We start from the raw sequence: 20,990 nt of genomic DNA on the forward strand, positions 1-20,990 counted from the left end.
TATTTTTGTGCTCTATCCAAGGTTGTACCTGATAAGTTACATATTATTGCTGGTACAAAGCGTTCATCATGTCCCCAACTCTTATACATAGAAATATTTGTTGTCACATCAGAGCAGTTTTCTCTGAACATCAGATGTTTATTATAAAACACCTCATTGCCCCTACATGATAGAAGGGAATTCCAACCAGTTACCATTATACACTCCACGTCACCTTTGCAAGTTTCTGCTGAGACCTGGCACAGTCTCTCTCTTCATGTGGGAGAATTTGCAGTTAATCAACAGACCTCTTCTTTACCTACAATCACAGGTTTGCGGTTCTCTAAAGGGGCCTGATGGGCAGATTAGGGCTTACACTGCCATTCTCTTGTAGAGAACCTTAGTACCGCAGCTACGAATTTTATAACCATTGTTGTGACTGTATGGTGGGACTTTTGCAAAGACTTCACTTTCCTTGTCACTGCCTTGCTTTTATTTTGTTTTATCACACTCATAATCACAATACATGCCTTTTTACATAGAATGCAGTTGATTCAGTAAAAACGTATTGAACCTAGTCCTGCTTCTGTTTTGCCTTTGTATTTGTAAGACATATGCAACTGAGAGAAAGGGGTAAGATCTGTTCCACCACGTTTTCCCTGAGAAATCCAGATTACTCGCTAAGGACTGCCACATATCACCTTTTACTCTTGAGTACTGCTTGGCTGCTGCTGGCCGGAAGGGATAGGCCGCCAGTGGTCACATGGTGCAGGACAAGACTCAGTCCCCTGCGCCCAGTGGTTCTGTTACGCAAATCCAGCAGTCTTGTTACTAATTGTGAGAGTCTTTCCAGCAAGGTAAGAGTATGGCAGAGTAAAGGGATGGATGAATGGGTGGAAAGATGAGTCAATGGATGGCAGAGTGGATGGATGGATGGACGGGTGGATGAGAGAATAAATGGATGAATGGCAAAGAGATTTAATGGATCAACAGATGGCAGAGTGAATGGGCGGATGGCAAAGTGAAAGAATGGACGGTTGGATAGCACAGTGGATGGATTTATAGATAAATAGCAATGTGGTTGGGTATATAGATGGATGGATAGAAGTGTAGATAGCAGACTGGATGGATAGATGGCAAAGTAAATAGATGACGGGATGGATGGAAGGGTGGATTGATGCATGGCAGAGTGGGATGAATGGGTGGTTGGATAGCAAAGTAGATGGATTGATGGAGGAATTGCAGAGTGAAGGGACGGATGTAAGAGTTGATGAATTGATTATGGGTAGCAGAGTGCATGGATGGTTGAGTGGGTGGCAAAGTGAATGGATGGATAGAGTGGATTGATGGATGGCAGAGTGGGTGAATGGAAGTATGTCAGAGTGGATGGATTGATAGATGCAAGGCAGAGTGGATTGATGGATGAATGGCAGAGTGGATGGATGGTAGAGTGGATTGATGAATAAACGGTTGAGTGGATGGATAGACGTCAAATGGATGGCTGGTCTGATGGATGGCAAAGTGAATGGATGAATGACAGAATGGATGGGTGGACGGATGGCAAAATGGATGGGTAGCTAGCTGATGGATAGATAGCTGATGGATAGATAGCTGATGGATAGATAGCTGATGGATAGATAGCTGATGGATAGATAGCTGATGGATAGATAGATAGATGTAGAGCAGAGTAGATGGGTGGATGGCAGAATAAGTGGATGGATGGATGACAAAGTGGATGAATCAATGGGTGGCAAAGTGGATGGGTAGAAGAGTGAATGGATAGCACATTGGTTGGATAGGTGGATGAATGGATGGAATGAGGAAGGCTGAGGGATGAAAGAATGAATGGATGACAATATAAAGGTGAAAGTGGATAGAGAGGGGAATGAATGGATAAATGCACGGAAGGAAGAGACTAGCTGTTCTGGGGGCGGGTGTTCAGCTCACTTGCTTTGCTTGCTTGGTGGCATCAGTGTTTTAGTTCAAAGTGCGGCTATGTTTAACTTTTTGGCTACTCCCTCTAGAATGCTTTTGTGAAGCATGTTGCAGACTGTAGAGGTAGTTGAAATAGAGCTGCTGTTTAGGCTTGGGCCTGCAGTTTCACCTCACTCACCTCTGTTGTTGCTCTTCATGTCTCATCTCACAGAATCATTTCCTATTATCTTGTGGTATAATGGATGGGTGAAACTGGTGAAATTCACCTCCCATGTTTGCCAGGTGACCCTATTGTGCAATTTTACGTGCAGTTGGGAGTCTATTTCTGATTTTTCTGGTTTTCCCTTTAAATGTTCAGCCAGAATGCTGGAATAATCTAGATCACTGTTGGCAAACTTCTTGGACAGTGTTTAGGTTGCTCTGGGTCATTGAGTGGTAAAAGCTATTGTCTCCAGCATCTGGAAGCAAGGCAGAGTAAATTTAGAGAAGCTTATTTAGAGCCCTATAACCTGGAGGAGTCTTGTTTATTTCACAAAGAAATAGCCACCTTTGAGTATAGAAACCATTTAACCATGGCAGAAATGACCCATTGCTCATCGTTGACCATCTCAGCAGTACCTGCATTCCCCATTTGTCAATTCCCACCTTCTTTTGTAATATTGAACCTCCGCATCAAGACAATAAAGATGAACATGTTGTTTTGATGCAAGCAATACATTACGAGTATTAGTTCCATATTTCATTAAATCATGTAGATATTCTTATATAGACAAAACATAAGTGTGTCTAGTTTTGAACACTCACATAGTTGTGTGCCTATGTGTATAGCTAATATCGTGATGTAATTAAGAGAAAGTTACTTTAGTTGGATATTCTCTTTTGACAATTTGAGAACTATGGTTACACTTGCTATAAGAACACATGAAAGCATTTCAGTAAGTGATTAACACCTGACTGGCACCCACCTAACCATGGTCAAATTCTATCTTTCAAATTCCAAAAGTTATATTATTTTTTTGTTGTGTATATTGCCCAACATAAGCCAAATGCCATAAAACAATTGATATGAACCAAAAAGCAGATAGATAGCTAAGGTATGGGCTTAACTGGGGGGAATGAAAATCAGATCTCTTCTGCCCCACAGCCAGCAGATGACTGGATTTTAATTGTTGGAGAAAATACCTCTTTTTACATGACCAACCCCAAAGGTTGGGCTGATGCAGCTGTTGTTTTGACTGTGCATTGAAGCCTACTATCCAGCCCTCAGTGCTAGTCCATGTATTTTCAATTGGCTACCCTCAGTTGACAGAAACAGACTTATAAGTCCCTAGTAACTGGTACTCCAGGTACCCAGGGCATCTAAGCTAGAGTGCCCAGCCAGGGCTGCAATACTAATTTAGCTACACTGCATGTAGCAACGTACAAAATGCCTCCCGGCTGGCCACTGCAGCCTGGAAGAACAGTTTTAAAACTGCTAGTTCGACTTTGCCATTTAAACCAATGGCAAACCCTCCAATTCCCCTAACAGTATACTTGAGTCCCCCCCCAAAGAAGGCCTATCTGGCCCTAAGGCAGGTAGCTATATATCATTAAGTGGGACTTAAACTTTTATACAGCAAAACTCTTAAATTATTGTTTTTTCTTTGGAAAAGTTAGTAGCCCCATTGGCTAGTACAGAGTGACGAGCTCACCTCTTAGTCCAGCTAACGTCTGAAAGGGACTACTAACATGGCTACTTCAAGGTATCAGATAAGTTGTGGCATTAAACCCTTCTTGATGCTGAAGTCAAATTTAATGTCACTTTTAGAGAAAGGCAACTTTTAGAAGGTTGCCACTCTATTGCCCAGTTTATCTGAAGGCCTTTCAGGTGTTGGCCACCAGACAGCCTTATGCCCTCCAGTGGAGTTGCATGAACCACTTCCCTGCTGAGGAACAATAGTGGCCTGCTACAGAGGGTGGTATTATCCCCCTCTCACAGGAAGCCACACAGAGTGTTGGCCCAAAAGGCAGGTTTAATAGGAGAAGCAGCCTTTGGTGGGCAAATAGCGATGACACTCATGTAGGGCTGCTCCTTTGTTTAGGTAGATGGGCTGGCAGCGGGAACAGAGAGGGGAAACAGGAGCCAAACCGGTATTCCGGTGGGTGTGTAGCCTACAGGTAGACACACTGCTGGGGTGGGCTACAAAGCTCCTAACATCCGAGGAAGGATGTAGACCTCTTGAGAGTGGGTACACTATTGCACACTGGGATTGCTACATGCCACACATAGTCATCACAGGGTGGGAGGAGTCCTTGTAGTCCATTGGCTAGTGACTGCATCATCTCCCTGGGGCAGTTTCTGGGTATAAATATGGCATCCCGAGAGCCCTGAACCTCAGTTCACATCTGGACTATAGAAGCGACTGAAGGACTGCCCTGCTGATGCCTTTATCTAGTAAGAGAGGCTGCCCCAAACCGTTGGACTACCCTTGCTGCTCTTGGGCTAGCAAAAAGAGGACTGAGTCTGTGGTGCTTGGCTTGAGGAAAAATAGCTCTTCAGCCCCAGGCTGAAGTAGTGACTCCAAGGGTCAGTCTGCTGACCCCTGTTGCAGCACCAGGACCATAAAAACTTAAGTAGCCTGCTCTGGCCAATCAGTAGCCACTTGTAAGGAAAAGGAATTGCCACTGAAAAGCAGCCTAGTCCTCCTCCCGGGACTCAAAAGTTGCATCCATGTCTGCCAGACTAGGAGAGTCTTTGGAGTGTTGATTGGTCGCCAAAGACAGACAGCCCTCACCAAAGGATGTTGCTGGGCACACTATGTCCAGAGATCGGTACCCCAGCCAGACTTTTACTGGCTCAAAGAGGACATCAACAGATTCTGACTCCTCTGGCCAAAGTCACCCTGCCGTACCCGTGGAATGAGGAATTACCTCAGGAGGACCCCTGTCAACCACACAGCAGCCAGAGCACCTTTCAACATCCTCCAGATCCTGCATCAGGACCACTCCATTGAAGTCTATGGTTATTCTTGATGTAAAGTGTGACTGGCCTTGAGAATGCTGTGGCAACCAAGTAACTGTCTGCATTCTCCTTATTGGTCCCCATTTACCTTCTTTCTGGTCTAAATGGTCATCACCCAACTCGGACCAGGATAGCTCAATACAACTCATTCAAACATTTCAAAAGTTTCCATACTTTACAGTTACCACTACTTGTTTGCACTTTGACTAAAAAGCTGAAATTTAGGTTTTACATAAAGATTTATATCCCCGGGCCCCTCTGGTGGATTTTGCTCATCCTGTGCCTAAAAAAATCATAAAAATATAATCTAGTTTTATAAATTGATGTTTGAGTTCCTTCGTGTTGTAGGACTTCCTCTTTTCTTTATTTGGTGCCTCTAAATGCTTTACACTACTTCCATTGTTACTTTGTATTTGAAAGGGGAGATCAGAGTATCTGAATTTAGTATTTAAAGCATGAGTAGGTGTGTTCACCTTACACTTACTGCTTGTAAAATCATAATTACAGAATATCAGTACCCACATTTGATGATGCACAGTGAATCAATTCAGTTCAAACACCAGCTGTGGGGTTTTCATGATGCATTTTAATAGTTTGAAATCACTCCTATTGTCTTTTCTTTCTTTTTACAAACTATAACGTTTCAGGGTCAACTGCAGGCTGACACTGCTGCACAATAAAGCACAGAAGGCTGTTGGTAGGAACAATAATTCATATGTACATATTAACCTTTGTAGTGCAGGTGCCGTCCCGGATATCGACTGAAGGATGATGGGAAGACATGTGTGGATGTGGATGAGTGCACAACAACGTACCCTTGCAGCCAGCGGTGTGTGAACACGCTAGGGAGCTTCCGGTGCCTATGCATTGAGGGCTATGATACCAGAATGAACGATTCCACAGGCTGCAAAGCTACTTCAGGTAAGGAGGTGGCTCAGGGAAGAACGCGGGCGTTCAATACACTGAGAACTACAGTTGTGAAAATTAGATACACATACCATTTCATTGGTCATCGCTCACTCTCCCAAAATAAGGAAAGGAAAACATGCAGACGCAATATGCCCTTGTTTTTAATTTTGTTGCCAAATTAATTGTTGGAGCAAAGTAACCTTACAGCCTGGCTTTCCACACACAGTGTTCCAAGCTCAATCTATTAAGGTATTTGTAGACCCACTCCCTGTTTCTTGTCTCCGATCCTTTCAGTTAGGAAGACTTTAACTCCAGAATTCACAACAAATACACTTTGCCAGAATGCCAATCAGGCTATAACAACACAGGCACAGCAGCCTTGTTGAAATTCGCTTGCAACTTTGCATTGATTAGTGGTTATGCTGAAGCAAAATCTACCGTACCTTTGCTGGTTGACACCCTGCTTTTTAATTCTAAGATAATGGAAAACAAGGGGGAGGAAAATGGTGGAATAGGATTTTACACAAGGCTGTTTGTGAGATAGGAAATGTGAGGTGTTCACCTGTTCCGCGTTGGTTTGTAACATATAGTACAATATTCTAAGAAGTAAATAACTTAACTAGATAAATAATGTCCTCTGGAATTCATTTTTCAATATATCCTACTTACTGCAGATTTCTCGCCTTTTGTATCTCCCCCTCCTGCACCCAACAGGTGCCAAACTGGACCCAGAAGCTTTTCAGCAATTGCTCCCCTGCTCTGATATTTGGCACCATCAGACTCTGTAATGTCTTCAGAGGTGAACTTCGCGGAGACTTATCTCACCGCAACTTCTGGGCGCTAATAGCAGTTACTTTTTTCCATGCCATTAGATGCAGGTCAGTAAGGCACCAACTTTGTTGGTGCCTTATCAACCTCCAAATGATTTTCTCCAAAGGCAGTGTTTTAGGGATGTCTCCCCTGAAAACTTCGGGCATTTGTTGTGCTGTACCTGCAAGAATCAAATGTTGGTCACGGGCCTTTATGACATCTCTTTTTTGTCTTTGTTCAAGAATGATACAGAAGTGTGCGACAGATGCTCCCAGATGCATCTGAAGACCATCAGGAAGCTGGAACTAAAGTTTTACATCGCTGAGCATAATAAGTGAGGTTGGTTGGGCTCCGAATTGTGTTTGCTCAGACCTGCCAGTTTCACTAGAAATTCCTGCAGTTCAGGGGTTATACCCAGGACCTGTCTATTCTCCATAAGCAACCATCCTAACACGTTCAGCAACCTCCTCGGTCTTTTCTGGGCTACAGGGCATGTGTGTGCTGTTGAGGATGGGGACCAACAGCAGCATTGCCAGATTTATTCTCCCTCTTCCCCTGCCATCAAAACACTCTGATTCCTCTTTATTGAATCACATGCTCGCTGTACAGGGCACAACACATTATTACCGTAGCAAGTGGCCTCACAAATACTTTGGACGAGTGGGTTCTGCAGTTTTAGTCAAGGTTACACACTTCTGTTTTTGTCAGCCTCTCCCCCCTTTTAGTTCCTCCTGTTTTTGCACAGACTTCAGTAGAACATGCCTCCATTCTTGCTAGAGAGCATAGTGGATCTGTCGTTACTGGGGAAAGAAGCAATGGAGGTGCATTAGTAGGGGAGAGGGAAAGGGTGCTGCCGCAGTTATTTCCTGATACCTAAGAAGCACAGTGGTCTGATGCGAAAATTGCACCTTTTATTCCTGAACATGTCCCTTCAAGTTCAAAATGTTAACCTTGGCCCAAGTTGTATCCGCTCTGGACTCTGGGTACTGAATGATGTCTTCGGACTTGCAGTACTTTCATGTGCGTCTATGCTGCTGTCCCCCAGGCATTTTCTCATTTGTTGTGTGGAGTGAACAGTTTCAGTTCACCGTTCTTCCATTTGCACTCAACTCTGCCTATTTCCAAGGGCACTTTTATACAAGGTGTTCAAAGCCTTCCTGTCTCAACAGAGAGTCAATGACATTCAGGATGTATGATCTCAATATTTCACACGCAGTCCTGGTTTCCTTTAAGGTGCGCAGGCAATGCAACCTCTGCCTCCATTGGGGTCAGTGTGACATATGCCTTATGAGTAGTATATGAGTGTTGGAAGAGGTGGCATGGAACCTTCGATAGTGGTTCAAGAAGACCAGTCTAATGTGTGGTAGACCTTTCTCCTTACCACATCCCTAGATCACAGTAGAGACGGATGTATTGAGTCTGGACTGGGGAAGTTATGTGGACTAGTGGAGACAAAACCTCTTGTCTCTGCTGAAACAGAGGCGTTACATCTGCCTTCTGGAGCAGTGTGCCATCTGTTTGGCTCTCAAGACTGGGTCTAGCTGACTAAGAGTGTTGCTTGCACTCAGAGGTATTTCAAGGCATCTTCTCTCAGTGGGGCATGTATTGGGTAGATCTTTTCACTACTTCAGAGAACTCTTTCTGTCATGCCTTTTGCACTCGAGTTTCCACCTCAGGGCTCACTGGGAGACTCATCTTCCCTTCCATGTGACTTCATTCTCCTCTGTGTTCCTTCCTCTGCCTCTCCATCCTCAAGTTCTAAAGGATGGTATTAGGACTTGGGTCAGATCAGAGGGTGTAGTACTCCCAAGCTCCATATCATTTTCCTTCCACTCCGTTTACCTCTGAAGGAGGATTTGCTGTCCAAGCAGCAGGGCATAGTTCTTTGACAGATTTGCCACAATCTACAAATCAATACGTGGAGATTAAGCAGAGCCTGCTGAGTGATTTTTGTATACTCTTAGAGGTTATGCACATCATCTTGCTAGCACACTGCCTGTTGACGAAGTCTATTTACTCTGAGCACTGGAAATGTGGCCTGGTGCAGTGCAAGGACCATCAGTTGAACCGTTGCAGGGAAAATGTGTAATATGCTGTTTTTATCCTGTCTTTGGCTCAGCAGGCCAATTTTAGATGTTATATGTCACCCCTCTCCGGGTTTCTACGTTTGACTGATCAGCGGTGTCTGTTTATGTTACTTTTGTGATGCATTTTTTTTTTTATAAAGGACTTGCATATATTTTTTTTTCTGTGACCTTCATTATGTCTAGGTGATACCTTAAATTGATTCTAACCTTCTTGATGTGCATGCCTTTTAAGCCTATACAAAGCTGTTCATTAAGACTTTTGTTCCTTAAGTCAGTGTTCTTTATTCTTATTACTTCTGTGTCAGTGAGTTTTAAACTGAAGGTACACCACCTTCTTAATGTACCCTTTGATGGCATGCATTTTTTCGGCCCTCAGGTCAACGAGATGCTCAAAAAAATCAAGACAAGGGTGCCCCCAGACTCCCACTGCTACCTTTGACGCTCATAGTATCATGGTGCACCCAATGCAGTTGCCAGGCTGAAACTTGCTAAGGGGCCATAGAGCCAGTACCAGCACAATATTGGAGCAAAGGGGTGTACTCCCTGTGCTTTCTCATTCCCAAAAAAGAAGATGCCCTCAGGCCTATACTCGACCTCCAGTCCATCAACAAGTATGTTCTGTCTGAACATTTCCACATGGTAATGAATTAGAAATGGGTTGTATTATTATATGGTGTGATAGTGCAACCTCATTGTGTTGTACACTTACCAACCCCTTTAGGACCCTTGGGTTTCATCTGTCAACCCTGCAGCTAAATCCTGGGTAGCTGTGGCACTGTCCAGCAAGGCGTACGCACATGAAGAAGTGTAAAGCATTTAAACAGCACCAAAACAATTGAAGAAGAAGTCGACATAACACTCAAATCGAACACAAATTTATAAAACAAAATACTCTATTTTTGATAAGACTTTAGACAAAATGATCCACTGTAAGGCTCTGGGAACATAATTTTAAAAGCAATCCTAATCAACGCAATTTTAGTCAACCACGAACAAGCTTGGGCAAAGACAACAAATTAGACACTTAAAAACTTTTTCAATGGAAACTTAAGTAAGTGTCCCTGTGGTTGGTTAGAAGTACTTGGGCCACCAGCTCTGACAGGGAGCTAGTCAGGGGGGGCAGTAAGGTCCTCCAGAACAGTTACCTTCAGCATTCCAGGCACTTTATCTGTGTTGCAATAAAGTGGTCATGAAGGAAGGGATAAAGGATGCTGAAGATGCTCTAAGAATGCTGCAGATGCAACGTGGTTAATGTGGGCTTCCTGCAGGGATTGTTCAGTCCACAAAGCTGGTGAGTGGGTCGTGTTTGCAGGGTCGATGTCCCACAAAGTCCTCTCCGGTCTGGGCTAAGTCCTCTCCGTTCTGGCCAAAGTCCAGTCACCATGGACTACCAGACACTCATTGTACTGGTCACAGACCAATCCTTTCTGGGTCAATAACTGGGGGGCGCAGCAACCAGCCAGCAGCACTCCCGGGCTCTGCAAACTCTGGTGCAACTCTGTGTTGGGTCTTGGTTCTCACTGCTGTATGGTGGCAGTGGTAGCCACTTAAAGACTTTGGGCTACCAACTTGCCCCAGCAGGCTTCTGAAGCTCTTGTGCCCCTCCGCTGTGAACAGGAGGCCAGTCAGCTGGCTCTTGGAGGTTTTTTTTACTTGACTGGGCTCTGGAGATGACTTCTCCTTGAGCAGGACATGGCAGGCACAGTCCCTTTTCTTTGCCAGCCAGCGGGTGCAATCCTTGTCAATGCAGCCTTTCTTTGCTGTTCTCTTAGTGCAGCAGGGCAGTCCTTTTTGAGATCTGAGGTCTGGGAGCCGGGGGTGCCCCATTTATGCTCAGAAAATGCCCTCCGGTCAGGATGCGATTGGTAGCCCGTGGGATACCAGGTTCCCTCCCACCTTGTGACCACTTCATGTGGCTTGTGGTATCTGTTTATCATAGGATACACCATTCTGCCCACTGCTAAGATGGCAAGACCCCTCTCCTGGTCTACAGATCTCACTATCCCACCCTCGGGGTGTGGCTACCTCAGGAATACCTACACACCCCTAGGAAAACCAGTTTGGCAACCGGTTTCCCCTCTCTGCCTCCTGTATCAGCCTATCTACCTCAACAGTTGGGCAGTCCTCCCCCCCCGGGTGCTGCACATCTGCCCTTCAAAGTCAGCTTCACTTTTGAAGCCTGTCTTTTGGGGCTAACACCCAAGTGGTTTCCTGCGGGAGGGAGGGGTCTGCACTCCTTCATTGTTCGCTTTCCTGAAAGTCATTTCCACTTCCAGAAAGGGCAGAAAGTTGTCCTGTGGAGCAGGCTCTGTGTGCCAGGGAAGTCACAGAAGGTTTAAAGGCAACAAAGTTGCAGCTTTGCTAAAGCTGCACACTGCAGCAAGTTAAATTAATTTCGACTTGAGATACAGGTCGAGCTTATAATGTAACGAGTTGTTTGATAACTTGGAGTGTCCACTTTGGCCACACTTAACACAGCTGAGGTGTCAGCCTGTACTTGCCAATTCAGCTACCAAGTTTTTCCACTGTAAAAACAGTTGTTTCACATGCTTTACTGTCAGGACATGTAAAGTACATGTCCTGTCAGTGGCATATATTGCACCCTGCCTTTAAGGCTCAGTAGTGTAGGAAAGTACCCTCTTTTGGCATGGATACCCCCACTTTCTGCCCGATATCAGTGTGTTTTAGAAAGTGCTAACCAGGAGCCAAGTGACTGTGCCCTCTTTCCCTTAATTCAGTTGTTCATGGTTTTTACACCCCACAATTGGCATATTGGTGCCCCCATGTGAGTCCCTACTATATGGTATCCAGGTACCCAGGGTATTTGGACACCAAGGGTCCCCCATGGGCTGCAGCATGTATTATGCCACCCATGGGAGCCCATATGTAGGAAGCTGGCCTGGAGTGTGGTGGGTACCTGAGGTACTTAAACCTTATACCAGGTTCAGGATGAGCAGCCAAGGCTTATCTATGAGACTTGCAAACCTCATGCAATACCACTGTAGTCACACTGCACTTAACACACATGAACGAAAACATTCAGTGTTACAAAAATAAAGGTACTTTATTTTAGTGACACAATACCAAAAAGTACTGGAGACAATCCTTCAATAGTAGATAAGCAAACACACTAAATATGTACACAAGTGATCAGCAATAGGCATAGAAAGTGATAGAAAACAGTGCGAATGCAAATAGACAATAGTGACCCCTAGGGGGAGCCCAAACCATATGCTAAAAAAATTGAATGCGAACATAGGACCCTCACCTAGGTAAGTGGATTGTGTAGAGGGGAGCTGGGGGTATTAGGTAAGTACCAAAGTGCCCTCTAGTGACCAGGAGGAAAGGAGTAAGTTACTAGATTTTCCCCAAACCACCCAAAAGGAAGAAAATGCAACACCCAGACCAGACTGCAAGAAACCAGCAGTGGATTCCTGAAGAAGAAGACCTGCGGATGAAGGGGACCAAGTCCAGAAGTCACAGAAGAGTGTAGTGGGGGCAGAAGAAGCCCCTACCCACCAGTCTAGGATTGCAGGAGTTGGTTGTCAGTGATGTGAAGAAGGTCAACTCTGCAGCCCTGGAGTTGGTGACGAGTTCCTGAGGGATGCAGACGACGTCCCACGCTGAAAGAAGAATTAGTCTGGTTCTGGTGCAAGGATTCCACCAACAAGCCTTTGCAAAGGTAAATGTCATGAAAGGTGGAGCTGCCGGGGACCAGCAAGGGCCAGGAGGACTCAACCCAAGACTGGGAGTCACATAGGACCCTCAGTGACACAGAGATCCCACAGGAGCAGAGGCAGCACCCACAGGAGTCCCACAAGATGGGGACACAGGAGTTGTAGAAGAGCCCACGCAGCACAACTGGAGAAGGATCCCACGCCGCAGGAGAACCACGCAGGGGGCTGTTCATCCTGGTAGGAGTGCTGGGGGCTGGAGCTACCCGGAGCCTCAAGATCCCTTGGAGGAGATGCAAACAAGCCCTGGTAGCTGCAAGAGACGCAGTGCATGGTGGTACTGTCCTGCATGGGGAGGCAAAGGCTTACCTCCTCCAAAGTTGGATAGCTGGCAGAGAGGACCAAGAGGACTACTCTGGACCACCACCCGTGATGCAGGATTCATACAGTTCTGGATGAGAAGAGATCCACGTAGCTGGTCGTCAATGCAGTTGGTGTCTGCGGATGCAGGAGAGTGACTCCTTCACTCTAAGGGCGATTCATTCATCCTTCTCAGGCAGACTGAAGACTTGCTGCCCTCAGCGGATGCGCAGCAGCAAAATGTTGCAGAAGTTGGATGGAGCTGTGGAAACAATTTTGGAAGCAGAGTCTTTCTCGTGGATGCAGACTGTCGTTTCCTGGAGGGTCCAGTCGCTGTTTCAGTTGCTAGAAGTCAAATTAGGGTTGCAAAGGAGTCCTGCTGGGATCTTGCAAGCCGAATCTGAGGACCCACCCAAGGGAGAGACCCTAAATAGCCCTTAAAGGGTGATTGGTCACCTAGCCAGGTGACCACCTATCAGGAGGGGGGGCTCTGCCATCACCTGCCTGACCTGGCCACTCAGCTGCTCCCAGAGGTCCCTTCCAACCTTGGATCCAAGATGACAGAACCAGGGACCCACTGGAGGAGCTCTGAGCACAACTCCTGGGGTGGTGATGGACAGGGGAGTGGTCACTCCCCTTTCCATTGTCCAGTTTCGTGCCAGAGCAGGGACTGGGGGTTCCTGAACCAGTTTAGACTTGTTTATGCATGGAGGGCACAATGTGCCCCTCAAAGCATACCAGTGGCCTGGGGAGGCTACCCCTCCCAAGCCATGTAACATCTATTTCCAAAGGGAGAGGGTGTTACCCCCCCCCTCCCAATGAAAATTAGTTGTTCTGCCTTCCTGGGCTTGAACTGTTCAAACAGCAGGAGGGCAGAAACCTGACTGAGTGGTGGCAACAGCTTGGGCTGCCTAGAAAACACCAGAAGGCTTGTAGGAGCAATGCTGGGAGTCCTCTAAGGAGCCCCAAGAGTGCATGGAATCAGACTTCCAATACTGGCAACTGTATTGGGATATGATTCTGACATGTTTGTCGGGCTTGTGGTCTGTCTGAACCATGAAGTGAGTGCCAAGTAGGTATGGCCTCAGCTTCTTCAAGGCCCAGACCACAGCAAAGGCCTCCCTTTCTATGGCTGACCACCACCTTTACCTGGGGGTCAACGTTCTGCTTATAAAAGCTACTGGTTGGTCCTGGCCCTGTATGTTAAGTTGAGAAAGAACTGCCCCATCCCCTACCTCAAAAGCTTCTGTTTGTACTATGAACTTCTTGGAATTGTCGGGGCTTTTCAAAACCTGTGCAGAGTACATGGCCTATTTGACATCCTCAAAAGCTTTTTGACAACTAGCTGGCCATAAAACTTTCTTGGGCATACTTTTAGAGGTGGGGGTCATTAAGAGGGGCTACAGTCGAGCCATAGTTCTTAATGAACCTCCTGTAGTACCAAGTGAGACCTAAGAAGGCTCTTACTTGGGTCTGTGTAGTAGGGGGAGTCCAATCTAAAATAGTTTTGATCTTCCCCTGTATTGTCTGAATCTGGCCTCCACCTACCAGGTGACCAAGATATACCACTTTCCCCTGCCCTATCTGGCTCTTAGAGGCCTTGATAGTGAGGCCTACCTTTTGCAGAGCCTCTAAGACATTCCTTGGGTGGACCAGGTGATCCTCCCAGATGGAGCTAAATACAGCTATATCATCTAGATAAGCTGCACTATAGGCTTCCAAACCTTGGTAGACTGTATTCACCAGCCTCTGAAATGTCAGGTGCATACTTCAGACCAAAGGGCATTACTGTAAATTGGTAGTGCCCTCCAGTGGTTGAAAATGCTGTCTTTGGTTTAGCATCATCTGATAATTTGATCTTCCAGTATCTTGCAGTCAAATCAAATATGCTTTGATGCTTGGCCGTTGCCAGTGTCTCTATTAGCTCATCTGCTCTAGGGATAGGATGGACATCTGTCTTTGTTACAGTTTTGAGCCCTCTGTAGTCCACACCGAACCTCATTTCTCTTTTCCCATTCTGAAAGTGAGGTTTGGGGACCAGCACCACTGTGCTTGCCCAGGGGCGATCAGAGTGCTCTATGACTCCTAGGTCCAACATCTTTTGCACTTCTGCTTTAATGCAGTCTCTAACGTGGTCAGGTTGCCTATATATTGTGCTTTGTATGGGCAAACTGTCCCCTGTGTCAATGGTGTGTTCACATCATGTTGTCTGACCAGGTATTAAAGAGACCATTTGAGACCTGCCCTAGGAGATTCCTGCAGTCTTCTTTCTGAGATTCAGAAAGACTGTCTGCCAGGATTACTCAATCAACTGAGCCATCTACTGCAGTGCTGGAGAAGAGGTCAGGAAAAGGGTTACTCTTTCCCCCCTGTCCCTCATCAGTGGCTATGAACAGGGTCATGTCAGTCCCTGTCATAGTAGGGCTTTAGGCGGTTCACATGACGCACCCTGAGGGGGCTTCTGGGAGTGCCAAGGTCCACCAACTAGGTGACCTCACCGTTCTTTTCCACTACTGTGTGGGGGACCACTCTACTTGTCTTGGAGTGCCCTGGGATCCATAGGCTCCAGGACCCAATTCTTCCTTCCTTCCTGGCTGGTAAACAGTCAGTACAGACTTCTGGTCATGCCACTGCGTCTGCAGTTCCTGGCTGGCCTGGAGGTTTTTAGTGGCCTTTTTCGTGTACTCAGCCATCCTGGAACTGAGGCCAGTACATAGTCCACTCTATCCTGTTTGGTGGACTCTAGAGCTTGCTTTCAGCCCTCCCTTACAAGAACAAGAGGACTCCTAACAGGGTGCCCAAACAGATCTTCAAAGGGGCTGTAGCCCACTCCCTTCTGAGGGACCTCCCTGTAGGCAGAAAGGAGACATGGCAGTAGGACATCCCATCTCCTTTTGAGTTTTTCAGAGTCCCATGATCATGCCCTTGAGAGTTTTATTAATTATCTACCAAACCATTGGTTTGGGGTATGGTACGTTTTGGTGAACTTGTATTTAACACCACATTGCCTTTAGGTATGCAGATATAAAGTTGGTTCCTCTGTCTGATACCACCTCCATAGGGAAGCTCACTCTAGAGAAAATTCCAAGGAGGGCTTTTGCCACTGCAGGAGCTGTAGTGGTCCGTGGAGGCATAGCTTCTGGGTGCCTGGTGGCATGGTCCACCACCACCAGAATAAATCTGTTCCCAGAGGCTGTTGGTGGGTCTAGGGGGCCAAAAACGTCCCCCCCCCCCCTCCAAGCTCTCTGAAAGAACCCCAATAACTAAGTGGTATTAAGGGGGACAGTCAGGGTGGCATGTGTTTTGTCACTGGCTTGACCGGTCACACAGGAGTGCAACACTCCTTGGTATCTCCTAACATGTGGGGCCAGTGAAAGTGAGGGACAAACCTGTCCCAAGTTCTGCTTTCCCCCCATGTGACCTGGCAGGTGAAGGCCATGTGCCAGAGTCAACAAAAGTTCTCTATATTGCAGATGTACTACCAATCTCCTGGTGGCACCAGGTTTGGGTTCTCTTGGTTCTGAATATAAGAGGTTGTCTTCCCAATACACCTTATGGGTGCCACTGACATCCCCTTCTTCTTTAAGGACACCTTGCTGCCTCAACCCCTCCAGTGTCGGGCAGGTTTTCTGTGCCACACTGAATTACTCCCTGGCAGGCTGTCCTGCACCTAAGAGCTCAGTTGTAGCAGCCGTCAGCTCCTTGGGTATAGGTTCTGCCAAGGGAGTAGATTCCTCCTCATAGGGGAAGCTTCACTGGCGGTTGGGGTAGGGGGCAACTTTTTGCCCTCCCTAAGTTCCGAGGCCGTTATTCCAGGCTCCACGTTTCCTTGCTCTTTTTGCTTCTTGGCCTGTGCCCTGGTCAATGCAAAAATATGCCCTGGGATGCCCAGCGTTGCTGCATGGACCTCCAGCTCTACTTCAGCTGAAGTCGTTCCCTAGTAGACACTCTACAGGTACGTCTGAGGACACAACAACTTTCTTCGGACCAGTAACCGTAGGAAAGTACCATCTTTTTTGGCATGGTTACCCACATTTTCTGTCTGATTTCACTGTGCTTGACTTTGTTCACAGGAATCCTAATAACCAGGACCCCAGCGATTATGCTTTCTCTCCCAAACCTCTTTTTTTCACTCACAAGTGGCATACTGGTGTCCCAAGTCCCTAGTATATGGTACCTAGGTACCCAGGGCATTGGGGTTCCAGGGGATCCCTATAGGCTGCAGCATGCATTTTGCCACCCATAGGGAGCCCATGCCAAGGCTTCTGCAGGACTGCCACTGCAGCCTGTGTGAAAAGGTGCAAGCACCCCTTCACTGCCATTTTCACGGCACCAGGTCACTTAGAAGACACCCCTGTAGCAGGCCCTTCAGCCCTTGGGGCAGGGTGCAAAGTACCTGTGCGTGAGGGCACCCCTGCACTAGCAGAGGTGCCCCATGACCTCCAGGACCTTTTTCCCAGACTTTGTGAGTGTGGAGATGACATTTTACGCGTGTACTGGACATAGGTTGCTACGTATTGGTTGTAGGATTCCATGCACTCTGGGGGCTCTTTAGACGACCCCCAGCATTTCTCCTACCAACTTTCTGGGGTTTTCTGGGCAGCCCACACTGCTGTCACCCTTCAGACAGGTTTCTGCCCTCCTGCTGCTTGATCAGCTCAGACCACGAAGTCCGAACAAAGGCTTTCCTTTGGGTGATGGAGATGACATCCTCTCGCTTTGGAAAAAGGTGATACATGGTGTAGGAAAATCGCTCCCGGTTGCAGTTACCCCCCCCACTTTGTGCCTGATATTGATGCTGACTTGACTGAGAAGTGTGCTGGGACCCTGCTAACCAGGCCCCAGCACCAGTGTTCTTTCACTAAAAATGTACCATTGTTTCCACAATTGGCACACCCCTGGCACACAGATAAGTCCCTTGTAAAAGGGCCCTGTGACCAGGGAAGGCCCTAAGGGCTGCAGCCTATGTTGTGCCACCCTAAGAGACCCCTGACCTAACACATGCTCACTGCCTTTGCAGATTGTGTGTGTTGGTGGGGAGAAAAAAGGCAGTCGACATGGCATCCCCCTCAGGATTCCATGCCCACAAACCACTGCCTGTGACATAGGTTAGTCACCCCTCTAGTAGGCCTTACAGCCCTAAGGCAGGGTGCACTATACAACAGGTGAGGGCATAGCTGGATGAGCAATATGCCCCTACAGTGTCTGAGTCTATTCTTAAACGTTGTAAGTACAGTGTGGCCATATTAAGTATATGGTCTGGGTGTTTTGTCAAAAACGAACTCCACAGCTCCATAATGGCTACACTGAATACTGGGAAGTTTGGTATCAAACTTCTCAGAATAATAAACCCACACTGATGCCAGTGTTGGATTTATTAAAAAAATGCACACAGAGGGAGGGCATTTTTGAAGATACCCCCTGTAATTTACCCAATCCTTCAGCGCAGGACTGACTGGTCAGTGCCATCCTGCCACTGAGACGGGTTTCTGCCCTCCTGGGGTGAGAGCTTTTGTGCTCCCTAACGACAGAAACAAAGCCTGTACTGGGTGGAGGTGCTTGACACCTCCCCCTGCAGGAACTGTAACACCTAACAGTGAGCCTCAAAGGATCAGGCTTCGGTTTACAATGCACCAGGGCACTCCAGCTAGTAGAGATGCCCGCCCCCTGGACACAGCCCCCACTTTTGGCGGCAAGTCCAGGAGAGATAATGAGAAAAACAAGGAGGAGTCACCCACCAGTCAGGACAGCCCCTAAGGTGCCCTGAGCTGAGGTGACCCCTGCCTTTAGAAATCCTCCATCTTGATTTTGGAGGATTCCCCCAATAGGATTAGGGATGTGACCCCCTCTCCTCAGGGAGGAGGCACAAAGAGGGTGTAGCCACCCTCCAGGACAGTAGCTATTGGCTACTGCCCCCCAGACCTAAACACACCCTTAAATTTAGTATTTAAGGGCACCCAGGACCCAGGAAAACAGATTCCTGCAACCTTAACAAGAAGAAGGACTGCTGACCTGAAGCCCTGCAGAGAAGACTGAGGCAACAACTGCTTTGGCCCCAGCCCTACCGGCCTGTCTCCCAACTTCGAAGAAACCTGCAACAGCGACGCTTCCAACAGGGACCAGCGACCTCTGGAGCCTCAGAGGACTGCCCTGCACCCAAGGACCAAGAAACTCACGTGAACAGCGGCTCTGTTCAACATCCTGCAACTCCTTTGCAACAAAGAAGCAACTTTAAAGACTTCACGTTTCCTGCCGGAAGCGTGAGACTTTCCACTCTGCACCCGACGCCCCCGGCTCGACCTGCAGAAAACAAACACCTCAGGGAGGACTCCCCAGCGACTGCGAGCCCATGAGTAACCAGAGACGACCCCCCTGAGCCCCCACAGCGACGCCTGCATAGAGAATCCAGAGGCTCCCCCTGCCCGCGACTGCCTGTAACAAGGGACCTGACGCCTGGCACCAACACTGCACCCGCAGCCCCCAGGACCTGAATAATTGAACTCCAGTGCAGGAGTGACCCCCCAGGTGACCCTCTGCCTAACCCAGGTGGTGGCTGCCCCAAGGAGCCCCCCTGTGCCTACCTGCATCGTTAAAGTGACCCCCGGGTCCCTCCATTACTTTCTATCTAAAACCTGACGCCTGTTTGCACACTGCACCCGGCCGCCCCTATGCAGCTGAGGGTGTACTTTGTTTGCCTTCTTGTGTCCTCCCCGGTGCCCTACAGAACCCCCCTGGTCTCCCCCCCCGAGGACGCGGGTACTTACCTGCTGGCAGACTGGAACCGGGACACCCCTGTTCTCCATTGAAGCCTATGTGTTTTGGGCACCTCTTTGACCTCTGCACCTGACCGGCCCTGAGCTGCTGGTGTGGTAACCTTGGGGTTGCCTTGAACCCCCAACGGTGGGCTACCTTGGCCCTAACTTTGAGACTTGTAAGTGTTTTACTTACCTGCAAACCTAACCTTTACTTACCTCCCCCAGGAACTGTTGATTTTTGCACTTTGTCCACTTCAAAAATAGCTTATTACCATTTTTGTAAAGACTGTATATGATACTGCTTTTATTAAAAGTTCCTAAAGTATCTAAGTGAAGTACCTTACATTTAAAGTGTTTGATGTAAATCTTGAACCTGTGGTTCTCAAAATAAACTAAGAAAATATATTTTTTCAATATAAAAACCTATTGGCCTGGAGTTAGTCTTTGAGTGTGTGTTCCTCACTTATTGCCTGTGGGTGTACAACAAATGCTTAACACTACCCTCTGATAAGCCTACTGCTCGACCACACTATCACAAAATAGAGCATTAGAATTATCTATTTTTGCCACTATCTTACCTCTAAGGGGAACCCTTGGACTCTGTGCACACTATTTCTTACTTTGAAATAGTATATACAGAGCCAACGTCCTAAACATGGCCTGGTAGGGATGGCCTCCCCAAGCCACAGGTATGCTTTGAAGGGCACATTTGATGCCCTCCTTGCATAAACCAGTCTGCGCCAGTTCAGGGACCTCCAGTCCCAGCTTTGGTGCGAAACTAGACAATGGAAGGGGAGTGACCACTCCACTGTCCATCACCACCCCAGGGGTTGTGCTCAGAGCTCCTCCAGAGGGTCCCTTGATTATGCCATCTTAAATCCAAGGTGGGCAGAGGCCTCTGGGAGCATCTGAGTAGCCATGTCAGGCAGGTAACATCAGAGCCCCCTCCTGATAGGTGGTCACCTGGTAGGTGACCAATCCCCCTTCCAGGGTTAGTTAGGTCTCCCTCTTGAGTGGGGTCCTCAGATTCAGCTTGCAAGATTCCAGCCGGACTCCTCTGCAGCATCTACTTCGACCTCTAGCCACTGGAACTGCGACTGGACTCTCCAGGAACCGACAGTCTGCATCTACAACCAAGACTCTGCTTGCAACATTGTTTCCACAGCTCCTTCCAGCTTCTGCAACATTTCCCTGGCTGTGCATCCACTGAGGCCAGCAAGTCTTCAGTCTGCACGAGAAGGAAGAAGGTATTTCCCTTGGAATGAAGGAGTCACTCCCGTGCATCTGCAGACACCAACTGCAACGACGACCGGCTGCTTGGATCTCCCCTCATCGTGAGCTTCGTAGATCCTGCATCACGTGTGGTGGTCTGGAGTAGTTCCCTTTGTCCTCTCTGCCAGCTGTCCAACTTTGGAGGAGATTAGCCCTTGCCTTCCCACACAGGACAGTATCCCGTGCCATGCGTCTCTTGCAGCTTCCA

At 47.6% G+C, this 20,990-nt stretch overlaps 1 protein-coding gene across 2 annotated transcripts in view; it reads left to right on the forward strand.

The window, feature by feature from the left end:
• Nucleotides 1-20,990, forward strand: part of LRP1 (LDL receptor related protein 1) — a 1,410,884-nt gene that overhangs the window by 844,816 nt on the left and 545,078 nt on the right. For both annotated transcript variants that reach the window (XM_069230782.1, XM_069230783.1), the window contains exon 56: nt 5,653-5,836. In XM_069230782.1, the coding sequence (XP_069086883.1) occupies nt 5,653-5,836 (184 nt within the window). The remainder of the gene's footprint in view (nt 1-5,652; nt 5,837-20,990) is intronic.

This window comes from Pleurodeles waltl, chromosome 4_2 (genome assembly GCF_031143425.1).
Source record: "Pleurodeles waltl isolate 20211129_DDA chromosome 4_2, aPleWal1.hap1.20221129, whole genome shotgun sequence".
Classification (NCBI taxonomy): domain Eukaryota; kingdom Metazoa; phylum Chordata; class Amphibia; order Caudata; family Salamandridae; genus Pleurodeles; species Pleurodeles waltl.